Source organism: Watersipora subatra, chromosome 9 (genome assembly GCF_963576615.1).
Source record: "Watersipora subatra chromosome 9, tzWatSuba1.1, whole genome shotgun sequence".
In the NCBI taxonomy this organism is placed as follows: Eukaryota; Metazoa; Bryozoa; class Gymnolaemata; order Cheilostomatida; family Watersiporidae; genus Watersipora; species Watersipora subatra.
This window is the reverse complement of record NC_088716.1, coordinates 56,702,132-56,724,156: the sequence shown is the minus strand read 5'-3', so window position 1 is coordinate 56,724,156 and position 22,025 is coordinate 56,702,132. Positions and strand designations below refer to the sequence as shown.

The 22,025-nt window shown below is 36.2% G+C and overlaps 2 protein-coding genes across 2 annotated transcripts in view; both read left to right on the top strand.

Annotated features, from left to right (window-relative positions):
* LOC137405261 (tudor domain-containing protein 5-like) overlaps window positions 1-8,058 on the top strand; it is a 30,265-nt gene extending 22,207 nt beyond the window's left edge. Inside the window, exons 14-21 of the mRNA XM_068091488.1 lie at window positions 84-206; window positions 995-1,251; window positions 1,401-1,654; window positions 2,035-2,105; window positions 4,145-4,173; window positions 5,537-6,175; window positions 6,453-6,561; window positions 7,733-8,058. Of these exons, the coding sequence (XP_067947589.1) occupies window positions 84-206; window positions 995-1,251; window positions 1,401-1,654; window positions 2,035-2,105; window positions 4,145-4,173; window positions 5,537-6,175; window positions 6,453-6,561; window positions 7,733-7,816 (1,566 nt within the window). The 3' untranslated portion in view covers window positions 7,817-8,058. The remainder of the gene's footprint in view (window positions 1-83; window positions 207-994; window positions 1,252-1,400; window positions 1,655-2,034; window positions 2,106-4,144; window positions 4,174-5,536; window positions 6,176-6,452; window positions 6,562-7,732) is intronic.
* Window positions 8,059-9,806: 1,748 nt separating this feature from the next.
* LOC137403985 (cytochrome c oxidase subunit 4 isoform 1, mitochondrial-like) lies at window positions 9,807-21,455 on the top strand. The gene is made up of 4 exons (XM_068090138.1): window positions 9,807-10,016; window positions 16,412-16,600; window positions 18,964-19,135; window positions 21,189-21,455. Exons 1-4 carry the CDS (start codon window positions 9,874-9,876, stop codon window positions 21,273-21,275), a joined length of 591 nt encoding a protein of 196 aa, XP_067946239.1. The 5' UTR covers window positions 9,807-9,873; the 3' UTR covers window positions 21,276-21,455.
* The last annotated feature ends 570 nt before the right edge of the window (window positions 21,456-22,025 follow it).

Genomic DNA, 22,025 nt, shown 5'->3' with positions numbered 1-22,025 from the left:
CATGTATATTTTTCACATTTGCGGAATAAGTCTCTGCAAGTTTATTCCTTCAATTTCTATCTTTGAAATTCGTGTTTTTGCAGGAACAAAGGCTGTCTGTCTGCCTCACAGATACTACTGGAGAAATTGATATCCACATTAATGATTATTTAGTCACCAGCGAATTCGCTGTATTTGCTGACTCGTCAGCTCAAGTGCCTCGTCAGGTTGGCTTCTTGTCCTTTTTTAACTCATTTTAAAGGAGCAGCATCAAAATTTCATTGGCCTTTGCAACAGACCAAAAACTAATAAGAAAATTGTTGCAGTTTTTAAGCTTCTCTTATTGAATTAAACTATGTTGCATAGTGACAATTGTTATATAAAATTCTTGCTGCTTCTTAGAAACTTAGCATTATAAGATGACTTCCATACCAATTAGACTATCACTATCTTTGGAAAAGCTTCTTTTTCATAAAAAGGCTCTGAGTTAGTGTCGGTAAATAATAGCATCTTTGCACCTCAGACTCAGTTGCTAAATCAATATTGGTGTTAGGAGTTCATCCTAGACCACAAAGTGTTTTTTTTTAAAGATCCTTAAAAAGAATCCAGTGTTAGCAAAGATGCCATAATTTATCTGATGTCTTATTTGCGTTCTTTCACTAAAAATATATAGTATAATATTGAATATTGTATCCTAACAGTGCAGTAGACGCTCTTGTAACGTAAGCCTCCCTTTACTTAAATTTCACTTGATGTAATGAATTAATGTTTTCTATTTTTTGTTATGTTTATTTTCGTTATGTTCAACTTGTGTTATGAAAGTTTTTGCGTTGTAACAAAAACTTTGATAGCATTTGGAACTTTCATAACATGTGGAGTCTTTTTTGTTAAAACAAGTAAAAAATTCCATATAGCGTAAAGTTTCAAATCGGTTCAAGTTCGAAAATTCTCATATTTTTCGTAATTCTCATTAATCTATCATTCTCATAATTTTCTAGTTTTTTCTCATTTTCAGATAGCTGATGAGTTAGACTGGTCTGTCTCTAGCGGCGGTGATTCTGACAACGACGATGATTTTGTCATAGAAGCTTCGCATGAGACTCTGTATTCCTACTCTCCTGTAACCTCTGCATCACGCTCTGCACCAACATCCTTGCCTACTATGAGTGCTAGTAAAGATGCACTAGCTCCCACTTTTTCATCTCCCACTATTCCTTGCACATCTACTCCACTCACACTCACGCAATCTCCAGAACCGGTCGTATCTACTTGGTAAGTGTTGCTGATCCTTGTTCATCATTGCTCTATGATAGAAGTTGTCAGCACTTTCCTCCTATGTTGGAGGTTTATAAGGCCCTAATCTTGAAATGCTAAGATATTTTCCTTCAAATAGCATGGATAATTTCTTCCGTGCTGTTTAGCGGAGCAATTTTGGCATCTACTTCGTCACCTTCACGCATGGTAACCACAGCCACAGCTTCAAACATGAGTTCTGTGGTTACATCTTCACCATCTTCACCAGTCAGGGCTTCATCAGTGCCCTTCAGCTGTACATCTACAATCCCATCCTTGATGTCTATTGGCAGTCCTCCACCATTGGTTTCCATGGCTAATATTCCACATCAACAAGCACAAAATCACTTTGATTTTAGCAGAAAACAAAGGACGGCAACAGGTTTGTATTGAGTCGCTCGATTCAATGACCCATAGAGTTGCTAGTGATGTTTACAGCTATTCAAACATGCTGTTGTTGAGACATTTATCTTCGATGGCCCATAGTGTTACTCAAACCATAGTGACTTACATGGTTATTTACACATGCTTAAAGTCATTTAGACAATTCTATTCTTATGTCTTTATAGGTATGTTTTCTCTTGTGACTATCCTTTCCATGCATTTAACACCAATTGTGCTTTTGTCATCTTGCTATATGTTATTTGTATCAAATCTGTCACTCGGTCATTACTTTAGTCACTTTATATACGTAGGAGAACAATGGATTTTGCTACATCAACGAAAATATTAATTTCACTCAATTATTCCCATTTGTTTCAGTAAAACCACAAAAGGCATTTCACACACATCCAAGGTTTCAGCATCCACCCACAAATTTCCACCATAACCAGGTATAGTTTAACGGTTATAAGTAAATTTTAGCTCTTCAGCAAGGCCTGATAATGAAACAAAACACCAACCGCATTTGATTGGTAAAAGCTGGTTTCATACAAGATGAGTTATGGGTTTAGAATATATTTGAAGTTTAGGAGGCCATTGTTAAGCGTATGTGGCTGTTCTTAGTGTGAGCCATTTCAAAGATTTTGAACTATTGTCTCAAATACCAGTCACTAAAACCTTTCTCACAGCTGTTCAGAGATGTCAAAGTTGTTTTCAGTCGTACTACTGTTTTTATAACTGGTATCTACTAATTGTTGGCTGGATTGTTGTAGAGCATATTCGTATTTACATTAAGCCTAAAAATTTGTGGTGTTAAATAGCCACAACATTTTAGAGATCGTGGTCACACTAAAATCTGTATAGAAGTTAAGATTAATTGACAGCATTTTAAAATTACATCTATTCATACCAAATAATCATGATTTTTTATTTTTCTGCAATGACGGTGATGTTTAGAAAAAACAGTTTTGAGGACAAAAACACTTGAGATGCAAGCAACAATGTGTGACATGAGATGGTCATTTTTTTCGGCGTTTCCTTGGACATACAACATGCAATGTCAATGCCAATGCAAGACAAAACCCCTCTCTTAGCTGCTATTTGTATACATTTTACCCCATTTTGTCACCACTCGACATGTTTCAGTTTCACAGCATGGCAGATAGTTATAACGCATGGTTGAAGCAGATTCCGCAAATACCGAAGTTGTGTCGCATTTATTTATACACCCCAAATTAACTTTTTTGAGTGGTGACTACAATTACTCCAATCAGCTTTTGTGTACATATTGAGGAGTGCACTAGCAAGAACTTCTTTCTTCACACAAATAGGAAATCTCAAACATTGTCCTAAAAATTATCTTGTTCTCAAGTCATCTGTTTTAAAACCTAGTAACGCTTGCTCTACTTTCATAAATATGATTTGAGCAAACCATTTTTAGATAGTCTAGTTGAAACAATGAACAATTTTAATATAATTATATAGGATCGCAACTGTTTTCTGTTGACATTTTGCATGGATCATCGATCTTTCTATCAATTTTCATGGACTTGAAAATGTTGATAAAACCTGGTTTTCGGTCAAAATAACACAAAATACTATTCAAACACCAATCTGTAATGTTATTTGCTACGTTAACGCATTAAAAATTTGTTCTCTCACTCAACCTGTAACACGAACATTTTTCACAAATCTATAATTTCATACTCTTATTATTAAACAGTTGAAATTTAATTGACTCTCTTCACATGTTTTGCACGCAAATTAAAATTGTGTGCGTTTTTAATAAATTGTGAAATTTTAAACCCTTCCATAAATTTGCACAAATAACATCTAGTAGAGTTAAAGAGTACATTTTAAAATTGTAGAAATTTCAAACTTTTAAACCATTTGTATCACTGGCCGAACATATACAATATTTTCTGGAATAAGCTATTTAAACTATTTTGTGTTCGATGATATCCATAGGAGGTTTTAGACTTGTCTGCATTTAAAATTGATGTTTATGAAGATCAGCTAGAGCATAAATTTTTGCAATTTATCCGAAGTCTTAAAATAAAGTCGTATGCCGAGTTACAGAATCAACTTCAATACTCTACAAAACAGACAACAAAGGTTTTGATGTACCTTTTTTTGATTGCGTTATCATTGCTGCCAAGTCCATTTTTACTTGTAATGAGAACAACGGTTATAAGAAATTGTGATAATCATCAATGCTTGCAATTGCCACATGTCCTGTCATCTGCTAAATTGACAGCTTTCAATATTTGCTCTATGAAGTAGCTTGCTTCAATTCACTATCATGCGCCAATGAACCTGTTGTTCCACCTCTCTATTTAATTAAATAGAAAGACCTAAACGTCTCTCTACCTCACTGAACTGCCTTCCAAATTGTCTTATTGCGCTCCTTGCAATTAATACATTAACTTATCAGAGATGTAGACAAACCTTTTTCAGCTCCAATGATCTTATTTGATTTTCTCCATTGTAGAGGATGTCATATGTGATCCCTACACCATTGTGAGTACAATTTATAGCCTTTACACAGAAATGTTTCTTTGCCTTTTTTAGTACGTTCGGTCAGTTAGTGACATGTTTATAGAATATGCAACGAACTGGTTGTAGTATGCGTGGTGTAAATACTGCTATTGATGTCATAGTGCCTAATTCACAACATGGGTCATTTCTCAATAAGAGAATACAGTCATACAGGTTCTGGCACTGAGCTCGTATGTCAATTTACTCAAGTCTCAAGGTACTATTTCCTATATAAATTAACAAAGTACAAATTAATCCGCTCCCAAATTATGAAATAAATCATCTAAAAAAGGATATTACTGTGGAAAATGTGTTTTTAATTGTTGCGATTCACTAACTCTTACAAAGTTGCAAATATATATTTAGTGGTTATGATCTACAATACAATGTAACATTACTGTGTACAGTACTGTATGGAGTTTTTACCTTCGAGATAGACGTAGTGGCTAATGATGGTGTGAGAGAGATACACTAGACTTTTGTGGCACTTTGTAAAATAAGAAATACTGAATTTAACTTAAATGAATTTAGCTGCCTAAACGCACACTTGAAACGAAGTTTTAATCTTTTACTAAACTTAACTCTAATTTTGTCTTCGTTTCAATTTTTGTATTACCTTTTTCCAACTTTAAACCTTCAGCCTCGCTTTCACTAACTTTTAGCCAGCCTTTTTAAAACTTTTTAAAACTGATTTGACGAGAAAGACCGAGCAATGATGTTCTTGAATGCAGCCTCTCGCATACTTGGCCATTTAGAGACCTCATATAACGCCGGCTCGTGTGCTCGTATCTCAAGGTAGAAACTTACTGCAAATTTTGACTTGCAGTAAGCTTCTACTGCAAGTCAGAATTTGCAAATGTTTTACTGTAGGCTTGTTTTTTTTATGAAACCAAAACCTTTATCAGACATTTTTGGTCAAATATGAAGAAGTCAATTGGCTTATAATGCCAAACATCCTGAACTCGACGAGAACCATGGAATCTTTTAATGTAATGTTTTGCTTTACAAGTACTTTTGATCTAGTGTGTGAGCAATAATTGAAGTAAGCTCTAGCTCTCTCGTTAACTTCTCACTTCATACATCAGTCATGACTTACCATAAGTTGTGTAAAGACCATAAGCGTGCGTGCGCTTCACCGCGGTTACCAGTTTTATGGTTCTCTCCACATTTAACCTCATCAAGTAGTGGCTTTCCCATTTGGCTCACATCTTAACAGAGAATGGCTCAATATTGGTCTATTTTATACCTGACTTGGTCTGATGTTTATGTGTTTCTTTATTCTGAGTTTGGTTTCTGTAACTTGGCATCTATTTCATGTGCCTAGCAATTATTCATTTTCTTGTAGCGGTGTGCAACACACTCAATTGCCAGTTTATAGGGGGTATATGCACCCTGCCGCACCTTACACCGGGCGTGTTCCAGAGCAACCTATCTACTATGCGACACCGGATAAGTATGAACCTCACCTTTATCCTCCTCGTCAGATAATGCCAGCAAATCCCTTGGGCGGATTTGCTGTGGCACCTTCATCTTTTGACACTGGTGAAGGTAGAGGCGCGCCAGTGACACCTCAAACTGTCAATACGATGACATCAACAAATACTGCATCCTTGGTTCAAGGAAGCAGAGATGGTCCACCGCCGTTGGAACGCATAGAATATCAATCACAAAGCAGAAAACATTGCGTTCCTAAGGAAGTCCCAGCCTTATTAAGTGTATCTAGCATGGCTACAGAGAACACAGTTAGTGACGTAACAAAGGGAAGGAGTGATAGCCCCCCACCCTTGGAGCACGTGCATTCTTGTAATCCAACCTTTGAGAGAGAAAGGTTGGATCAAGGGCCCCCTCCTCTTGTGCCTGTTCAAATGCTTTCGCCTACTAGCTCTGATATCAGCAACCCAGTTGATGATCTGCCCAGGACTAATCAGGCATTAACCGCTACCGAACATCTCAAGTACAAGTTGGCTGGACTCCAACTAACAAAGTGAGAATCATTAATACAATATATAGCGTTTACTACTAACAGGCAAATGTTGAGAGCCGTGTTTGCCATTAGACAATCTCTTCCATGTTCTTTGGCAAACACACATATGTCCAGCTCCCACTTATGTTTTATGCACTTTTATGTACATGTTTTAATGATTAGTACTATTTTTACATACCTGTCACCCTTTAGTTTCATGCTGCATATTGGTCGCTGTCCGTTTCTCATTAATTATGTCTGTTATATAATGTCATTTATAGCAAAAAATGACTTGTAGAAAGAGGATACAGCGGGACCGGGTTGGTGCGGCTGGCTGTACAGACAATGACTCTTTAGTCACTAAACTAGACCAGGAAATCAATGAGTGCCAGAAGCAGCTCGCCAAGGTATGACAAGTTAGATGCAATCGTTATAGTTGACAAGAGCATGTAGCAACAGGTGTGATGACAGGCAACAGGTTTGATGCCTGGCAACAGGTGTAAAGCCAGGCAACAGGTTTGATGCTAGGACACGGGTGATGATATGCAGCAGGTGTGATGCCAGGCAACATGAGTGGTGCCTGGCAACAGGTGTGATGCCAGGCAACATGTGTGATGCCAGGCAACATGAGTGGTGCCTGGCAACAGGTGTGATGCCAGGCAACATGAGTGGTGCCTGGCAACAGGTGTGCTCTCAGGAAACAGATGTGGTGCCATGAAACAAGTGTGGTGCGATGCAACAGGTGTAATGCCAGGCAACAGGTGTGGAGCACGACAACATAGGTGATGTCAGGGAACAGGTGTGATGCCAGGCAACAGGTGTGGAGCCCGACAACATAGGTGATGTCAGGGAACAGGTGTGATGCCAGGCAACAAGTGTGGAGCCTGACAACATAGGTGATGTCAGGGAACAGGTGTGATGCTGGGCAACGGTGAGGATGCCCAACTCTGATTGATAAGGATTTGTAAGCTTCTGGCTTGTATTCTGTGTATCCAGACATACATCATAACCATTGTAGCTGTTAGCGCACAAAAACAGATTCTCATTGATCCTGCTAGCTGCCGCAAATTAGTTGAAAGTTTTCCCTTTTAGATTTTTTCATTTGAATGCAGTCATGTCCAGCTGTCTGACATAGGTATGAGTCATCAAGTGTAATTTTTAGGCAAACTGGCGATTCATGAATGATCAAAATTTAATCTTACAGTAAAATGTATGATTGAGTTTTTTCTTTGGCAGAAAGAAATTTATTCTGTGTTCAGAAGTAGATTAACGAATATGCATCAACATTTACTTAAAACGGCGTTGTAATTGTTTTCAATTGTCATACACTTTTTACTATTGAAACTGTTCAATACAAAAATAATTTACTGTCTAAATGTATAAGTTAGAAATCATCTTGGGAAATCTGAGTGTTGAGCATGTCACTAGCGTTTGGTTGATGATATCGATTGGAGTTGAATAACTGCTAACTGTATAGCCTAGAACACTTGATAAATTTGTAGCTTAGCCTTTGCACTTACATGTACCTTTGCTTTAATTCACTGGCACTGCAGATTGCTGTAGCCTTGTTTATTTTAGTCTGAAGGTCAGAGTGCGGATTGGTCTTTGAAGTGTTTTGGAAGGGGTCGCGGCAGACTCAACCTAGCGTCATTTGTTGATTAACATTCTACGATTCACTTCCTACTCCTTCAGTTATTTAGATTAGATATCTTTGGATTATTTCCAGTGTAACATTGCTTGTATATTTTCTTGTAATGCTCAAATTTCCAAACTAGATGCGCCCATTTTTACTTTATTTGGTGCCGGTGTCATATACGAGTAACCATTTTTTCTTGCATTTTTGGAGGCAAATAAGTCACAAAGTATGGTTACCTTTTTCAGCTCAAATATTTGAAATAAAATCTACTCACTAAACTTCACATGATTTGTTTTTAAAGACATAATAAAGTTAGAGCAAGGCTATAACATTAAGAGACAAAAAAGTATACGTATTGTCGCCAATGCACAAGTCTCTCATCGATCGCAACATACATGTAATAGGGTTTTGACCTTGGAATTTGCTAAATCTATTTTGTATAAAGCCCCAGTGTATGTATTGGTACCTGTTTGTGGTTACTGCAAGAATGCAACGATGCAACTTTAATGACGCTGGATCTGTGCAACAGTTCAGAAAAATTTATTTAGCGTAATGGATTGATTGCAAAATCATATCATATTTTATTAACATTATAGCAGAACAGATACACCCATGAAGGTTTCACCATTTCAGCTATTTTGACGACTAGTAATATCAATATTATATCATCAAGTCAATTTAATCAATCGCATTCGCCACCAAATGGAGCATTAGACTGATCTCTATTTAAAACATGAGAAGATAATTCTTAGTTTGTATTACATATTGAGCTTTTGAATTTAACAACATTTTGGGGGTAAAGTGTTGGGAAGGGATTAAAATGAGAGAGTATGCAAAATGTGAGTTAATTGTTAAGGGTCCTCACAACAAAGGAATGTTTTTTATGTTTGTGTTAATGGTACCTTTGGTACCTTTGAGGCGTGTATAGTGTAGGTGGACATTATAGTAAAAATCTACAAGGATTGTAATTTCCTCAGTAATGATTTTGTGTTTTGGCGCTCTGCAAGAATGGCCCATGACCACTCAGATATGAGGTCAGAAATCATGTTGTTTTTGTTAAGGCTAAATGCCCACCTAAAAGCTTTCCTATTCAGCGATTTGAGAGAGTTAATGCGCTTTGATAAAAATGGGGACCAAATAGTTGAGGCATACTCAAGGACTGGGCAGCAGATAGTTCTAAAAGAAAGGGTTTTTGTTTTGGGTGAGCAACTTCTCAGGTACCTCATCAGCATGTATAGGGTAGATAAAGACTTAGTTATGGTCTTTTCCATGTGGAGGTTAAAGTTGAGTTTGTTGTCAATGATAACTCCAAGGTATTTATAGTGAGTGACAAATGTTAGCTGTTGGCCTTTTATTAAGTATTTGTGAAAAAAGAGGCTTTTTTGGGACCTTACAAAAGAAGTTGTTTCACATTTAGTGATGCTAAATTCCATTTGCCATTTATCAACCCAGTCTAGGAGAGAATCAAGGTTTGATTAGAGGTTTGCACAATCATTAGTTGACTCAATCTGTGAATACAGGAGATCGTCGTCAGCAAAAAGTCTGAGTTTAGAGGTCTTGATGACTAGGCATATTTATAAAAGTCAGGAAAATGAGGTGGCCTAGGAAGAGAAGGGGGCCTAAGGACTACCTACGATATAATATAGTAGGTAATTTTTAAGGTCAGATCTAAGAAATATGTCTACCTGCGTTGTTTATACGTTTGAACAAGCTGATTTTCCTGTTTTTTGTGATGCATTCTTTTGCAATTGCTCGAAGTTATCTTCTCGTGTGCAAATTATTCTCATTTTTAATACAAAGGGTGAAGCGTCGGTCATATCATTTTATGTATGTAGTTGTTTTATGTTTACCTTCATGGATGTTCTAAGACGACATGAGTTTCGGGGGGGGGGGCGGTGTTCGAGAGCTTAGGCTTTTATTATATTCATACCACACAACCTTGGATCCTACAAACAAAATGTTCATGATATGTTCTGTTCTAAGCTACCGTAAGATTTACCATGTATCTGTGACCTCGGGCTTTCTGCCGGCTGCCATGATAGAGAAGCGTCTTGGATAACGTCAAAGTAGTACATATCAAATAATGGCTTCATACAGAGCACTACGTGTTTGCCGACTCAATAATGTACCAAAAACTTCAACACGTAGTGCTATGACACTTTCGCCGACTGCTCCTTTGCCAATGGAGCCAGCGGAACAAGCACACAGGGATCAATATCATGCCAGGTTGGATTACGTAGTTGCATTTTTGTATAAAACACCATTAACTCATGACGATGTGATGGTTCGTTTTCTCTTTTCCAATATTTGATCAGTGTTCAGATTTTTTTTGTTGGGATATTGGTCACATAGTAGGGTTTTTTGATGTTATTACAATGAAAAAGATAGGAATATATGACTTTTTCCGGTTGAGTAAGGCCATCTCTGGACGAAACTCTTCGCGGTGTTAATATGGCTTTTTTCTCCATAGGATTCACTTGAGAGTAATTTACATTTTATAAACCAGCACACCAATTTTGCTGTTTTTACAGTGTGGGCTTTAGGTTTGGCCTAATGTTTGAATCCTCACTTCTACAAATTGCAAAATAAAAGCAGCAGCAGTAATTATTGCCGTGTTCAACCTAATCGTTTGTCAGCCGTTTATTAGTTTTTATTGGCTATTGCTAAGTTTGAGTGTTGTACAATCGGTAGCATATGCTACTGTTACAGACTCCGCTTATAAACTTGTATCTAAAAGTTTGCCATCTTAGTTGTAATAGCCCAGTGCTTCAACAGATATCTTATTTGTTTTGGTTTTTCAGTAGAGCTTGCCGGCCGTCTTGATCTTCAATCATCGTTTTTCGCAGGCGATTTCTACAACGTATATTTTTCATTCTGTACTTATCTTTTTAGCTTTTTCAGATATTGGTACATTTGTCTTCACCTGACTTATTTGCTGGATTTATTTCTCGATGAAATAGCGTCTCTTGAATTGGTAATGTTTGTTGCTACTTGTTAGGCGGTGTCTTTCTCGATAGGCGGTGTCTTTTTAGATAGGCAGTTTGTTTAGTACTGGTAGGCTGGTGTTAAGCCGAATAGTATACAGCCATCACCGTGGCCCATTTAAACATGCCAGTGTAAGAAGAGAAAGCAGTTAAAGTCGTCTTACACGACAAATGTGGTTTAGTAATTTGTATTTGACTATGTTTCTATTAACCAATTATCTATCTATATCTAGGTACCTCCTTGGTTGACACATGTCTGTAGCTCACAAAGAATAATTTCAAGGAAAGGTTTATCATTTTCAAGAGTGAAAATTAGCCAGCGATCAATGCATAGTTCGTGGTATGTAAAATATTGTGGCCTACTGGATGTGCATCTACATGTAGGCTTTGAATTTCAAGGGTAGCTATGAAAACTTTGCAATGTAACATGACCAAAGCATAAAATGTAAACGCAATGGCACAAACAGCACAACAAAATAGACTGTACGGCCAAATCATAGTAAGCTATGATTTGGCCACACAATTTAATGTTTTGTGGCGAAGGGCATAAGTCCAGGCTATTAAAACTTACAAAAATGTTTGCTCGGCCAGTTGGGCTCTGATTGTAGCTTTCAATGGTACGAACATTTTCTTATGGCTGCCTAACACCTTTTACAATGTTTTCTGACCTCAGCTCTTCTTGTGCACTGGTCAACTAGTCGATATTAGCATCCAAACAATTTTTTAGCCAAGCCTTTATGCATTTCCCACAAATGCAACGCGTAAAAGTTTGGCTTTCTAAGCACAACTTTTAACCTAAAATAGTTGTTCATATGCCATTGTAAATGTAAACCGGTTTTCACATACGACGAAGTATCAAGACCACGTTAATTAAACAGGGAACTACTATTAGCCTGATACAGTTATTAATTATTTTTATGGTGAGTCATTCAAAGTTTTAACGAAAAAACCGAAGAGCTTTGATGTTCAAAAACCAACTTAGGTATGAACAGAAATAACAAAAGAATGTCGAAGTGGCAGTCAAATAAAGAATGGAGGTGGCGCTTTAGTTTTCAACTGTTCTCTTATAGTGGCGGGCAAATAGAGGTAGTGTTAAAATAAAGGTGGCTTTGAATTAGAGGTCTTACGGTGTATTTCTTCGTTTAGTTTCTTAGCACTTTAATGGGGGCAGCACTTGGGGAAACTTGTGTTTAACGACCATAAATGTTTTTGATTGACTATTGTTAGAAAGCACATTTCTGCTTATGACTGTTCAAAGATTCCTAAAAGATTATATGGGTCTATCCATAAATAAATGGATTTTTGGCAAAATTTCAAAACAGTAATTTCATTAAAATAATGCTTCACATATGAAGTATACATACCAAACCCTAAGATGGAAAATAATTGTAGGGGTAGTGCTCCTCTATCGTGTTTCAATAGTTTGCTAAAGTTAGTGTATATGCACAAAATACTTTAGGGCCATAATGGCAAGATAGAGATGCTTGTACATGGTATACATATTACTCTGAACACAAATATCTAATTGTAATAGATTTCACAATGGCTTTGCTGCCCGTTAATGCATAAATTGGCATTGCGTGCACTGATCTATTGGTATGGGGCTCTTTTATAGGTTGGCGTGTTTTGAGTAACAATGGTGACAAGAAACATCAATAAGTTTCTACTACACTTGTATTATTAGTTCAAAATTAGTAGTAATTTGTTTTCTACGCTAACTTTATACGCTGTACCTTTAACTAATTTCAGTTTTGCTCAAAATTGCACATATTTCCGAAATTTGCGTCACCGCTGTTACACTGTCACCATTGTTACACCCTCAACTCATCTAACTATAGGATTAATTTGAGTGAATTTCACATTTAACAGTAATTTGTGGTATTGTTGATGTTCTCATGTATGAGTTACTCATTATATTGTAAATTTAAGCCACTGTGGGAACTTAACAAGCTGCTAGCAAGTTAGCAAACGGTTGCTACCTTACAAATGTATTACTAAGACTTGAGACTCCGATACTGAGAATGGTTCAAAATTTAATCAAATCTACTCATGGGGGTAACTTGTAACAAGTGCTTGGAACAGAATATTGTTAGGTGGAAAGTCTGCTGGTCATTTCTGCTTTCAACATGGGTGAGACAACTTCTGCAGAGCAGATGCGTAAATATCGTGAAAAATACGTCAATATTCAAAACAATAGACTCAATATTTGACTGCCCTAATCAAAATCAAAAGAGTAGAACAAAATAAAGAGCTCAACTTACAGAAGGTCAATTGGAGGAACTCGAGAGAAAAAGCAAGAATTAGAGTTAAGCAATACAGAGATCGGGAAAAAACTTGAAAGTAAAATTACCAGGTATGTATATTCATTTATTTTCTTCAAAAAACTTAATGCTTCACTACATATGCGTACATTATGGATGTTTCAAGGTAATGTTTCATGTATTTTGTAAAAAAAGTTATTAAAGTTTATATTCATTTTTTGTAGCCACCACTTCTCAATTTTGCAACCCACAATCTGAAGATAAAGCTGTAAAAAGATTGATCGAGCACTTTTAAACAGCCCAAGCAAATCTCGCCAGACCGTCCATAAACTAGCAATGACAGTTGGACTATCATTGTCAGAAGATGGCAATAGAGATGAAGAAAGATAAAATAAAACCAAGAAATAGAAAAGTAAAAGTATGCCATTGGAAAGTTTTAACTTTTACATAGATCCTGATGACCCTGCAATCAGTGACCCAGAAAGTGAGTGCAATTCCGAACCCATCAAACAACTAGCAAGCACAGTGAAAGAAGATGATTTTGTGTTAACATTGTTGCCTGGAAAAAATAAACTTCTCGGCATTATGTAGGAGTGGTAAACAGTGTAGATGCCCTCAAAGCTAATGTGCAGTTTTTTTAAAGAGTTAAGCCAAAAAACACTTTTGTTGTTAATACAAAAAATATAGCATGGGTAGAATTTCATAATATACCCAAGTCACTGTCTTGTCCTACTCTCTAAAAGAGGTCAGTAATGTTTTGCAGAAGATTTAGAGCATGCAGAATGATCTAAAACATTTTGTTAGTACATTCTCACAATTACATGATCAATATTCATTTTTTCATCTTACGTTATTTAAGCCTAATCATGTTTGTCATGTTTTATAACTATTATATTATTATATTTTATACTTTGAAACCAATAAAAAACATTTCAAGTTAATGTTTGTCTATATATATATATATATATATATATATATATATATATATATATATATATATTGTAATAACTAGCTTTAATACCATTATTGATTTCATTACAGTGAACTTAAATACTTATAAGTTTACAGAATATAAGAAGCGTAACGATGGTGACAATCGGATGTAACAGCGGTGACATGTTTACAAACAAGTAGTTCACCACTACCATCTAATATCTGGATAAATTTTAGTGCATATGTCAGCAGGTTTCTTTAAAATAAGACAAATAAGTTTTTATAATTTTGCTTCCCAACAAATCAGAGAGTTTTAAGGATAAGCAACTAGCTCTTCAAAATGCATATTTCTCTGATGTAACGCGAGTGACACACTAACTAAAGACGTGGTCACACGAGCACCGAACCGAAGTAGGATCGGTTTGGTTCGGAGGCTGGTTCGGTTCGTGGTACATGTCACACGGCATCCGAAGTCACTTCGCTTCCTAGATACCATACGTATAGAGACAGGACACGGTTTCATTAGTAGTTTTTATGTATTTGAGTTAAATATTTCTATTGTAAACAAAAAACTTTGAGGAACAATTATAAATTATAATTACAAAGCAGATTTATCAGAAAATTGTTCAGCTGCTCAAAATAAATCACTTGATACGATTTTGCCAACCCTTCTCATCAAGATAATTATATTTTTTTTATTAACATATGAATGTTTTTCTATGTTGAGTACATAACAAACAAAAACAGTCTTTATCATAGTACTGTGGTTTTACATAAATAAATCAGTCAACGATACTTCATCAGGATGAATATGACACATTACTTATTTTCTACACGAAAGAAAATCACAACCATGCTCTTACATTTATGCAAAACTTAAGTGCAACATTTTACATTTATGCAACACAATCACAAGTCTGGGTGAACCTTGTCGTAAATTGCTTCATGTTGTTTATTTAACGAAATAAAAGTATCGTCCCATATCTTTTTAAACTTTGCTCACACGCACGTAAGGAGAAATGTGACGCGTGCTCGCTAAAATTCTAGAAATTTTAACCAGTGAATAAGAGCAAGGGTTCGGCCACGAAATTTCAAGCAGGACCGAAATGGTTCATTTCGGCCAGAAATGTCTTCGGCCGAACTTTTTACAGCTGAGAGCGACGTCGTTTTGCGTCATTTAGTTCGGTTCGGCGTTTGTGTGACCACCCCTTAAGAGGTTTCTCAGTAAAAATTAACTTTAGTGTGACATATTATATATCATTCGAAAGAGCTTGTTGAGTTCTAAGAGAATATCTGATTTAAAATCATCTTAAATGCAATACCAATATTTTATAATTAAATTTATGCTCTAATTGTAACAATGGTGATTACGGATAGACCCATATGGTAATGGAAACTAGGTGAAGTTATCTCAATGGTGAATATTGTGGGCATAACTTCCCGATACAGGCGCTATCTTACATACAAACCTTCGGGCTTCGAACAGATACAAACGGTGTTGTGCATATAGACACTACCCTAATAGCCCTTTACAGTAAGTCGTCGACTTACGACCGTGTTTGATTCCGGCCGGTCGTAAGCCGAATTAGACGTAAATCGATTTTGTATATTCTGTCAATTCTGATCTAACTTAAATTAATTTAGCTTACTGAACACATTCTTGAAGGAAGTTTTACTATGTATTTTAGTAAACTTCAAACTTTTAACTAAGATTTTATCATTTATCTGTTTGCGAATTCGTTTTTACCATAGCGGTGAAGCTGAACTCGCCATGGCGAGCAACATACATCTCTTAATAACCTATATAATCAGTACACCAATTGCCAATTTTCAATTTCGAGTGAAATTATTGTTGATATTGTGTGGCAGCAAAAATTTGTCTTCACAAAAAAGTTCAACAGAAATAAGGAAGAACGGCTTTTGCTAGGCCTCGCACTGAGCTACCTGACCTTCTCACGGACGTGGTCGTAAAATCGGGTGGACGTATATCGCATAGGTCATACGTCGACGACTTCTTGTATATCTATATTTAATACTGTTGCATAAAAGTTCATTGCACTCATTTATATGCTCGCTACAGTTTGCCGCTAAACTGGCTTTTTATGTGCAAAGAAGAGGAGTTAAGAATGTCAATCCATTGTAAGCATTGTAAGCCAAGTTTATATAATTGCAATGATGCTATCCAATAACATCATCAACTGTGTATCATCAGATGTGTCGACTCTGATTCTTAAGAGTCTTTGTTGGAAGCCACTCAGTCGTTTTTTGTAAGACCTATACTTGGTTCATCTCTGCAATTAAACACAAATCGAAATTTTCAAGCACAAGTTTCCTCCAGCCTCCTGGTGCCCATTTAGTTCAGTTAACAAACTAGGCCAAGTCTTCAACGACCAGTAATCTTAATCAGTAAAAATATTTTTAATGTATCTTTATTGTTTGTTAGAATTGGAAACCGAGATGTGGTTGGACATGGCCGAAATGGCTTGCATCATTACCTAGACAATATCATGTATCCATATCCAGCCATACGCTGGGAGCAGAACACAGCTCAATCGAAAACTCTTATGGATAAGGCACAAGGAGACTGGAAAAACCTGACCATGGAGGAAAAGAAGCTGCTTTACAGACACAGGTAGAGTTTTCTTGTTGTTTTTGCAATGTACCTTTTTGAGTATGTCATAGACATCAATATGTTTGACACTTATCATGCCTCATCTTAGTGCCTCCCTCAATTTCTCACGATATATTAATACTACTATATCAACATTTGTAATAACTTCTCTCGTGCCTTAACTATGACTGAGGCTCAAAAACCTTTAGGTAGGAGCAGGTAACTCTCTTTATTTGAAACATGATCATTGTTGTCACTTGACACTTTCTTTGTTGCAGTAATTTTCGTTGTTATGATATTTTTAAAATAATCAGTTTAGGTTTAATCTTAGTGTTTTCTGTTAGCGTTTTTAAGCCTTCTATTGTATAGTTGCACCATGTGCTCTAGAGATAAATCGATGATGATCTGAGAGATTTTAAAACCAACATATATTTAACTATACACGTGAAGTGATTGTTTGACCAGAATTGGCCAAATACCTCCTGTTCATACTTACAAGCAGTGGCTATATATGTTTTTAGCAACTCTTACGATTAGAAACCATCTAAAACATTCAATATCTTGCTGACATTTTAATTTAACTCGAGAGATAACTATTAGCAACAACTGTTCATTTACAACATGCATAACTGCGTAATATTCTAATATCGTCAATTTTTATATCATTTAGGCAAACAAAATTATAGAGACGATCAAAAACATATGTGTAGCCTATATAGAATTTTGTACATAAAAAATATGTATAAAAAATAATCTTGTATATTTTGTGTTAGCATGTTAGCAAATGACTTCGAATTTCTCACTTGTCCTTTACCAATATATAGTAAAACATTTTAAATATTTAATGTTTAAAAATATTTAAATATTAAATATTTTCTATCGCCAAGGTGGTAGGTGTTCCGAGGATTTCAGCTTTCTATGTATGGACTAATTGTTGGAGACTGAGATAAAAAGGATTTAAATAGTTTATATTCAGACCAGTATTTGTTTTTGACTTTGTTAGTAGCTGTATTATTACTTCTGCTAATACATGTGTTGTTAATTGTGTTAATACCCTTGTTATTACTTATGTTAATATCTGTGAACTTCATAACTATATTAATGCTTGTGTTAGTACTTATGTTAATACATGTGTTATTATTATGTTAAAGCTTGTGTTATTAGTTATGTTAATATCTGTGTTATTACTTACGTTAATCTCTGTGTTATTAATTATGTTAATACATGTATTTCTTACATTAATACCTACATGTATATTAGCGCTTATGCGTTCGTATTGTGAAATCAAAGCCTGAATTAGGGGATGTGTGAAGGTTTTATTATATATTCTTATAATCATTTCGGTGTTATATAATAATATAACTAGTGGGTAATTGTTGTGCTATATCTTGCTGGTCGCTTAATGAGTGCTCATTAAAGCCGCTTGCTAATAGAAAAACCTAATTATTTCTGTATCTGGTGACTACCAATGCAGGCAAAGTTATATCCTCACAGTGAAGGTAGTAAGAAGTTGAAATTCTAGGTCAACCTACGGTATAGGCTATGATTGTAGGATCTAAATGCATCCTGCCCAGCGCTAAAATCATTTTAGCGTCAAACTAAAAAGGTTTTGCTAAAAAAGGAAAAAATATTAGCTTGGCTTGAAAACATGATATTTTTTCGTTGCCATGTGTTGAGAATGCTCTGATTGTCACATCTTTTAGCAATCATGCAGCATGTTCAATTATAGATCCAGATACTATACTTGGGCAATTAATGTTCTGTAGTAAAAGGGCAAGTAACTCCTTATTCTTTTGACTAAAATGTTTGTTTGCCCATGTTTTCAACACCTATTTATGGTGGTTGGCTTTAGCACCTTATTACAACAAATTAGCTGTGTCAGGAGCTTTTCTTTTCAATTTTATTTGCGCTTGATCATTAAATACTCAGCAATTCTCAATGAAGCATTCGTCTTTACTTAAGCCTTAAATCTTTGTTGATTCCTTCTAAGTATATTTTACACCCTCCCGTAACAATAGAAAGTTTACTGAATCAGCAACTGTGCTAGGTGTGAGGCTTTGTTTGCGCATATATTATATACCATAGCTTTGCATACAAACCAATGAAAACAATTCTTACTGTAGATGGTAGGTCAAAGCATTGCATTTATTTTGGTAAGGTCAGGGTTCAACTGAATTCTCAGTTGATTTGAGGCAACCACAATGTTTGCAAATGTTGTGTGCATGCATTGAAACGTGATAAATACGAAATTAGTTATACCCACAATACTTATTTAATGTAATGATCGTATAGATTCAAAAATGGCAAGTTCCACATAGGTAGTATCCATTTACTCGGAAAAGTTGAGGATTTGTTTGCAACTACCAATTCAATTCTCGATGCAGTTTCTGCCAGACGTTCGCTGAGCTAAAGGCGCCAACTGGGGAGTGGAAGATAGTCTGGGCCCTGACCTTTGTGGTACTCATTGTTTCGTTCTGGTGGTCGATCTTCATGAGGCGTTGTGTGTATGATGCTACAACACCTTCGACATTTACGAAAGAGCACCAGCAGGCCCAGGTGATTAGTGTCTGTAGTCCGACTTGGCTACCTTTGTTTATATGCTTCAATTTCTCTATTTTCTCTCTCATTTAACCTTTATTCTAATTTCCTGTATTTTTCATTACTTTTACTCCTCTCTCTCTATCGTTACCATCTAGTCTCCCCCCTACTGTCACTTTACCCTCATATATCTCTCTCTATCGTTACCATCTAGTCTCCCTCCCTACTGTCACTACCCTCATATATCTCTCTCTATCGTTACTATCTAGTCTCCCTCCCTACTGTCACTCTACCCTCATATATCTCTCTCTCTATCGTTACTATCTAGTCTCCCCCCTACTGTCACTTTACCCTCATATCTCTCTATCGTTACCATCTAGTCTCCCTCCCTACTGTCACTCTACCCTCATATCTCTCTCTATCGTTACTATCTAGTCTCCCTCCCTACTGTCACTCTACCCTCATATATCTCTCTCTCTATCGTTACCATCTAGTCTCCCTCCCTACTGTCACTCTACCCTCATATCTCTCTCTATCGTTACTATCTAGTCTCCCACCCTACTGTCACTCTACCCTCATATATCTCTCTCTCTCTCTCTATCGTTACCATCTAGTCTCCCCCCTACTGTCACTCTACCCTCATATCTCTTTTTCCTGATTTTCCTATTCTTTAGTCCTATAGTTTAGTTCCTTTTTTCTCTCGTTTTTTACCTTCTCATTCTAGCATTCTATCCTATCTTTCTATCATATTTGTTGTATTGTACTTATTTTATTTATATTTCATATATATTATTATAGAGGTTATATATATTTTATTTTACTGTATCATATTTTGTACTGTTCTTACTAGTTGTAAGTTGCAAATTTTGTATTCAATTAGTTTTTAGATTTGCACCAATTTTTTTTTCAATTAAATTGGATTACATATTCTTTTACAGAAATTATGAAAGCCTAAATTCTAAAAAGACTACGACTGTCAGGAATTTAAATTGGCCACTTATAGTAATTCTGTAGGTTTTATGATTTACCTTGGACAAATTGAGCTCTCTAGATCATTGCAGTTTGGATGTCTTTAGGCGTGTCATACGCAGCAGAGCTAGGAGGCTGGTTTTGGCAGCACCATTAACCAGTTGATTTGCAGACATGATAGATGTAGATTTGCTAGTCGGCTGTTATTCACATGTACAGTGTTGTCGAGTCAGCCATAATTCACATGTACAGTGTTGTCGAGTCAGCCATAATTCACATGTACAGTGTTGTCGAGTCAGCCATAATTCACATGTACAGTGTTGTCGAGTCAGCCATAATTCACATGTACAGTGTTGTCGAGTCAGCCATAATTCACATATACAGTGTTGTCGAGTCAGCCATAATTCACATGTACAGTGTTGTCGAGTCAGCCATAATTCACATGTACAGTGTTGTCGAGTCAGCCATAATTCACATGTACAGTGTTGTCGAGGCCAGTTCGTTTACCGGTAACTCGCAGCATCTAATCTCAATGATAGCGCATTGTTCAAGTACTGGCGTTTACTTGTATTGACTCTAGATAGCCTTGTGAAGGTTGCTATCAGATCGTGTAGGTTGATGATTTATAAACTGTCTGTAGAGCATAGCTATTCCTCATCACAATCTTTGTGTAACATGTAGCTGCTTTGTTAGTGCTATGAATAAGGTTTCAAATGGTCCATCCCTTGCTTTTCCCACAACCAAATACTCGCTTCACTCGCGTTTGGTCCAAGGAAAATTAAGTTAAAATGTTGGCTGATTCAGTGCTATAATATAAAACTGCTGCGGCTGTTTCCAGGTCATACTTTAAAAATGCTTTGATTCCTTCTGTTGATTTGCCTTACTCAGGGAAATAAAAGCAAAGTATTTATTGTAAATTACATAAACATATTGTTACTACTACTTAATTTTGTAATATTAATGGCTCTTTCAACTATGTTGTACGTGTAAGTATTGCATACGGCGTTCAAATTTCAGTGGTTCACTGGCGAATCTGTTTAAAATGTTTATATATTTTTATCTTGTTGGTTCTGATCTTCAAACACATCTTGGTGAATTGTAGATCGAGCGTATGGTTATGCAGAGGCAGGGGCTTATCTCCGGTGTCAGCAGCAAATACGACTATGAGAACGAGAGATTCACAAAATAGAAGCTGCGCGATAGTAAAACGGATTTCATATCTAGTTCATCAAAGTATTTTTTTAGCTGATCTTTGACACCGTTGGCCATGCACTGCTTTCAAGATGCTTTGGTAATATATTGATTGTTTGTGGTGTAGATATGTTGTTACGTAATGACTGTATAATATAAATACACGATCTATTCGTCACTGAAGTCTTATTGTTTGGCTCTGATCTCGCTTGGTATGCTCACCCAGTTGTGTACTCTGAGAAAAATACTGATTGATAAACCTATCTAATCTATGTACTGGGCGAAGTTGCCTAGTTACATGGAGAACAAGCAGCCATTTTAAATATATGTTCATTGCTCGATATGGGAGTTACTGTAGTATCATTGTGATAAGCTCTCCTGTTATGAATGGAACTCTCCGTGTACAATCTGTCTCAACACATTGTTGCAGAGCTTGATGACCTTGCCCATAGCATAGTCGCTGAGCTCCTAGTCTTAGTTCACAGGTGCCCCATAGCACTACCAAAACAAAGTTCTATGACATTTTTATAAAATTTTAGGATAAGTGACATTCTCCAATATTGCACCTAGTTGATTATCTTCACAGTTCTGAGGTAGGAATTCAAGGATTACCCATGTCTCAGATAGGCTGCTATCAATGAGGGCAACAGACTGACAATGAATTAGTTTATTAATGAACTTTGGAAGCCTCTTAGATATGGATTCAAAACTTTGGGGGCTTTCGGCTTACATTGTTACACCATAAATG

Excerpts from the sequence above, each read along its gene's own strand:
- LOC137403985 (XM_068090138.1), top strand. The coding sequence starts at position 9,874 with ATGGCTTCATACAGAGCACTACGTGTTTGCCGACTCAATAATGTACCA. Across the intron at positions 10,017-16,411 it reads AGGGATCAATATCATGCCAG|AATTGGAAACCGAGATGTGG; the intron begins GTTGGATTACGT and ends ATTGTTTGTTAG. Across the intron at positions 19,136-21,188 it reads AAGAGCACCAGCAGGCCCAG|ATCGAGCGTATGGTTATGCA; the intron begins GTGATTAGTGTC and ends GGTGAATTGTAG.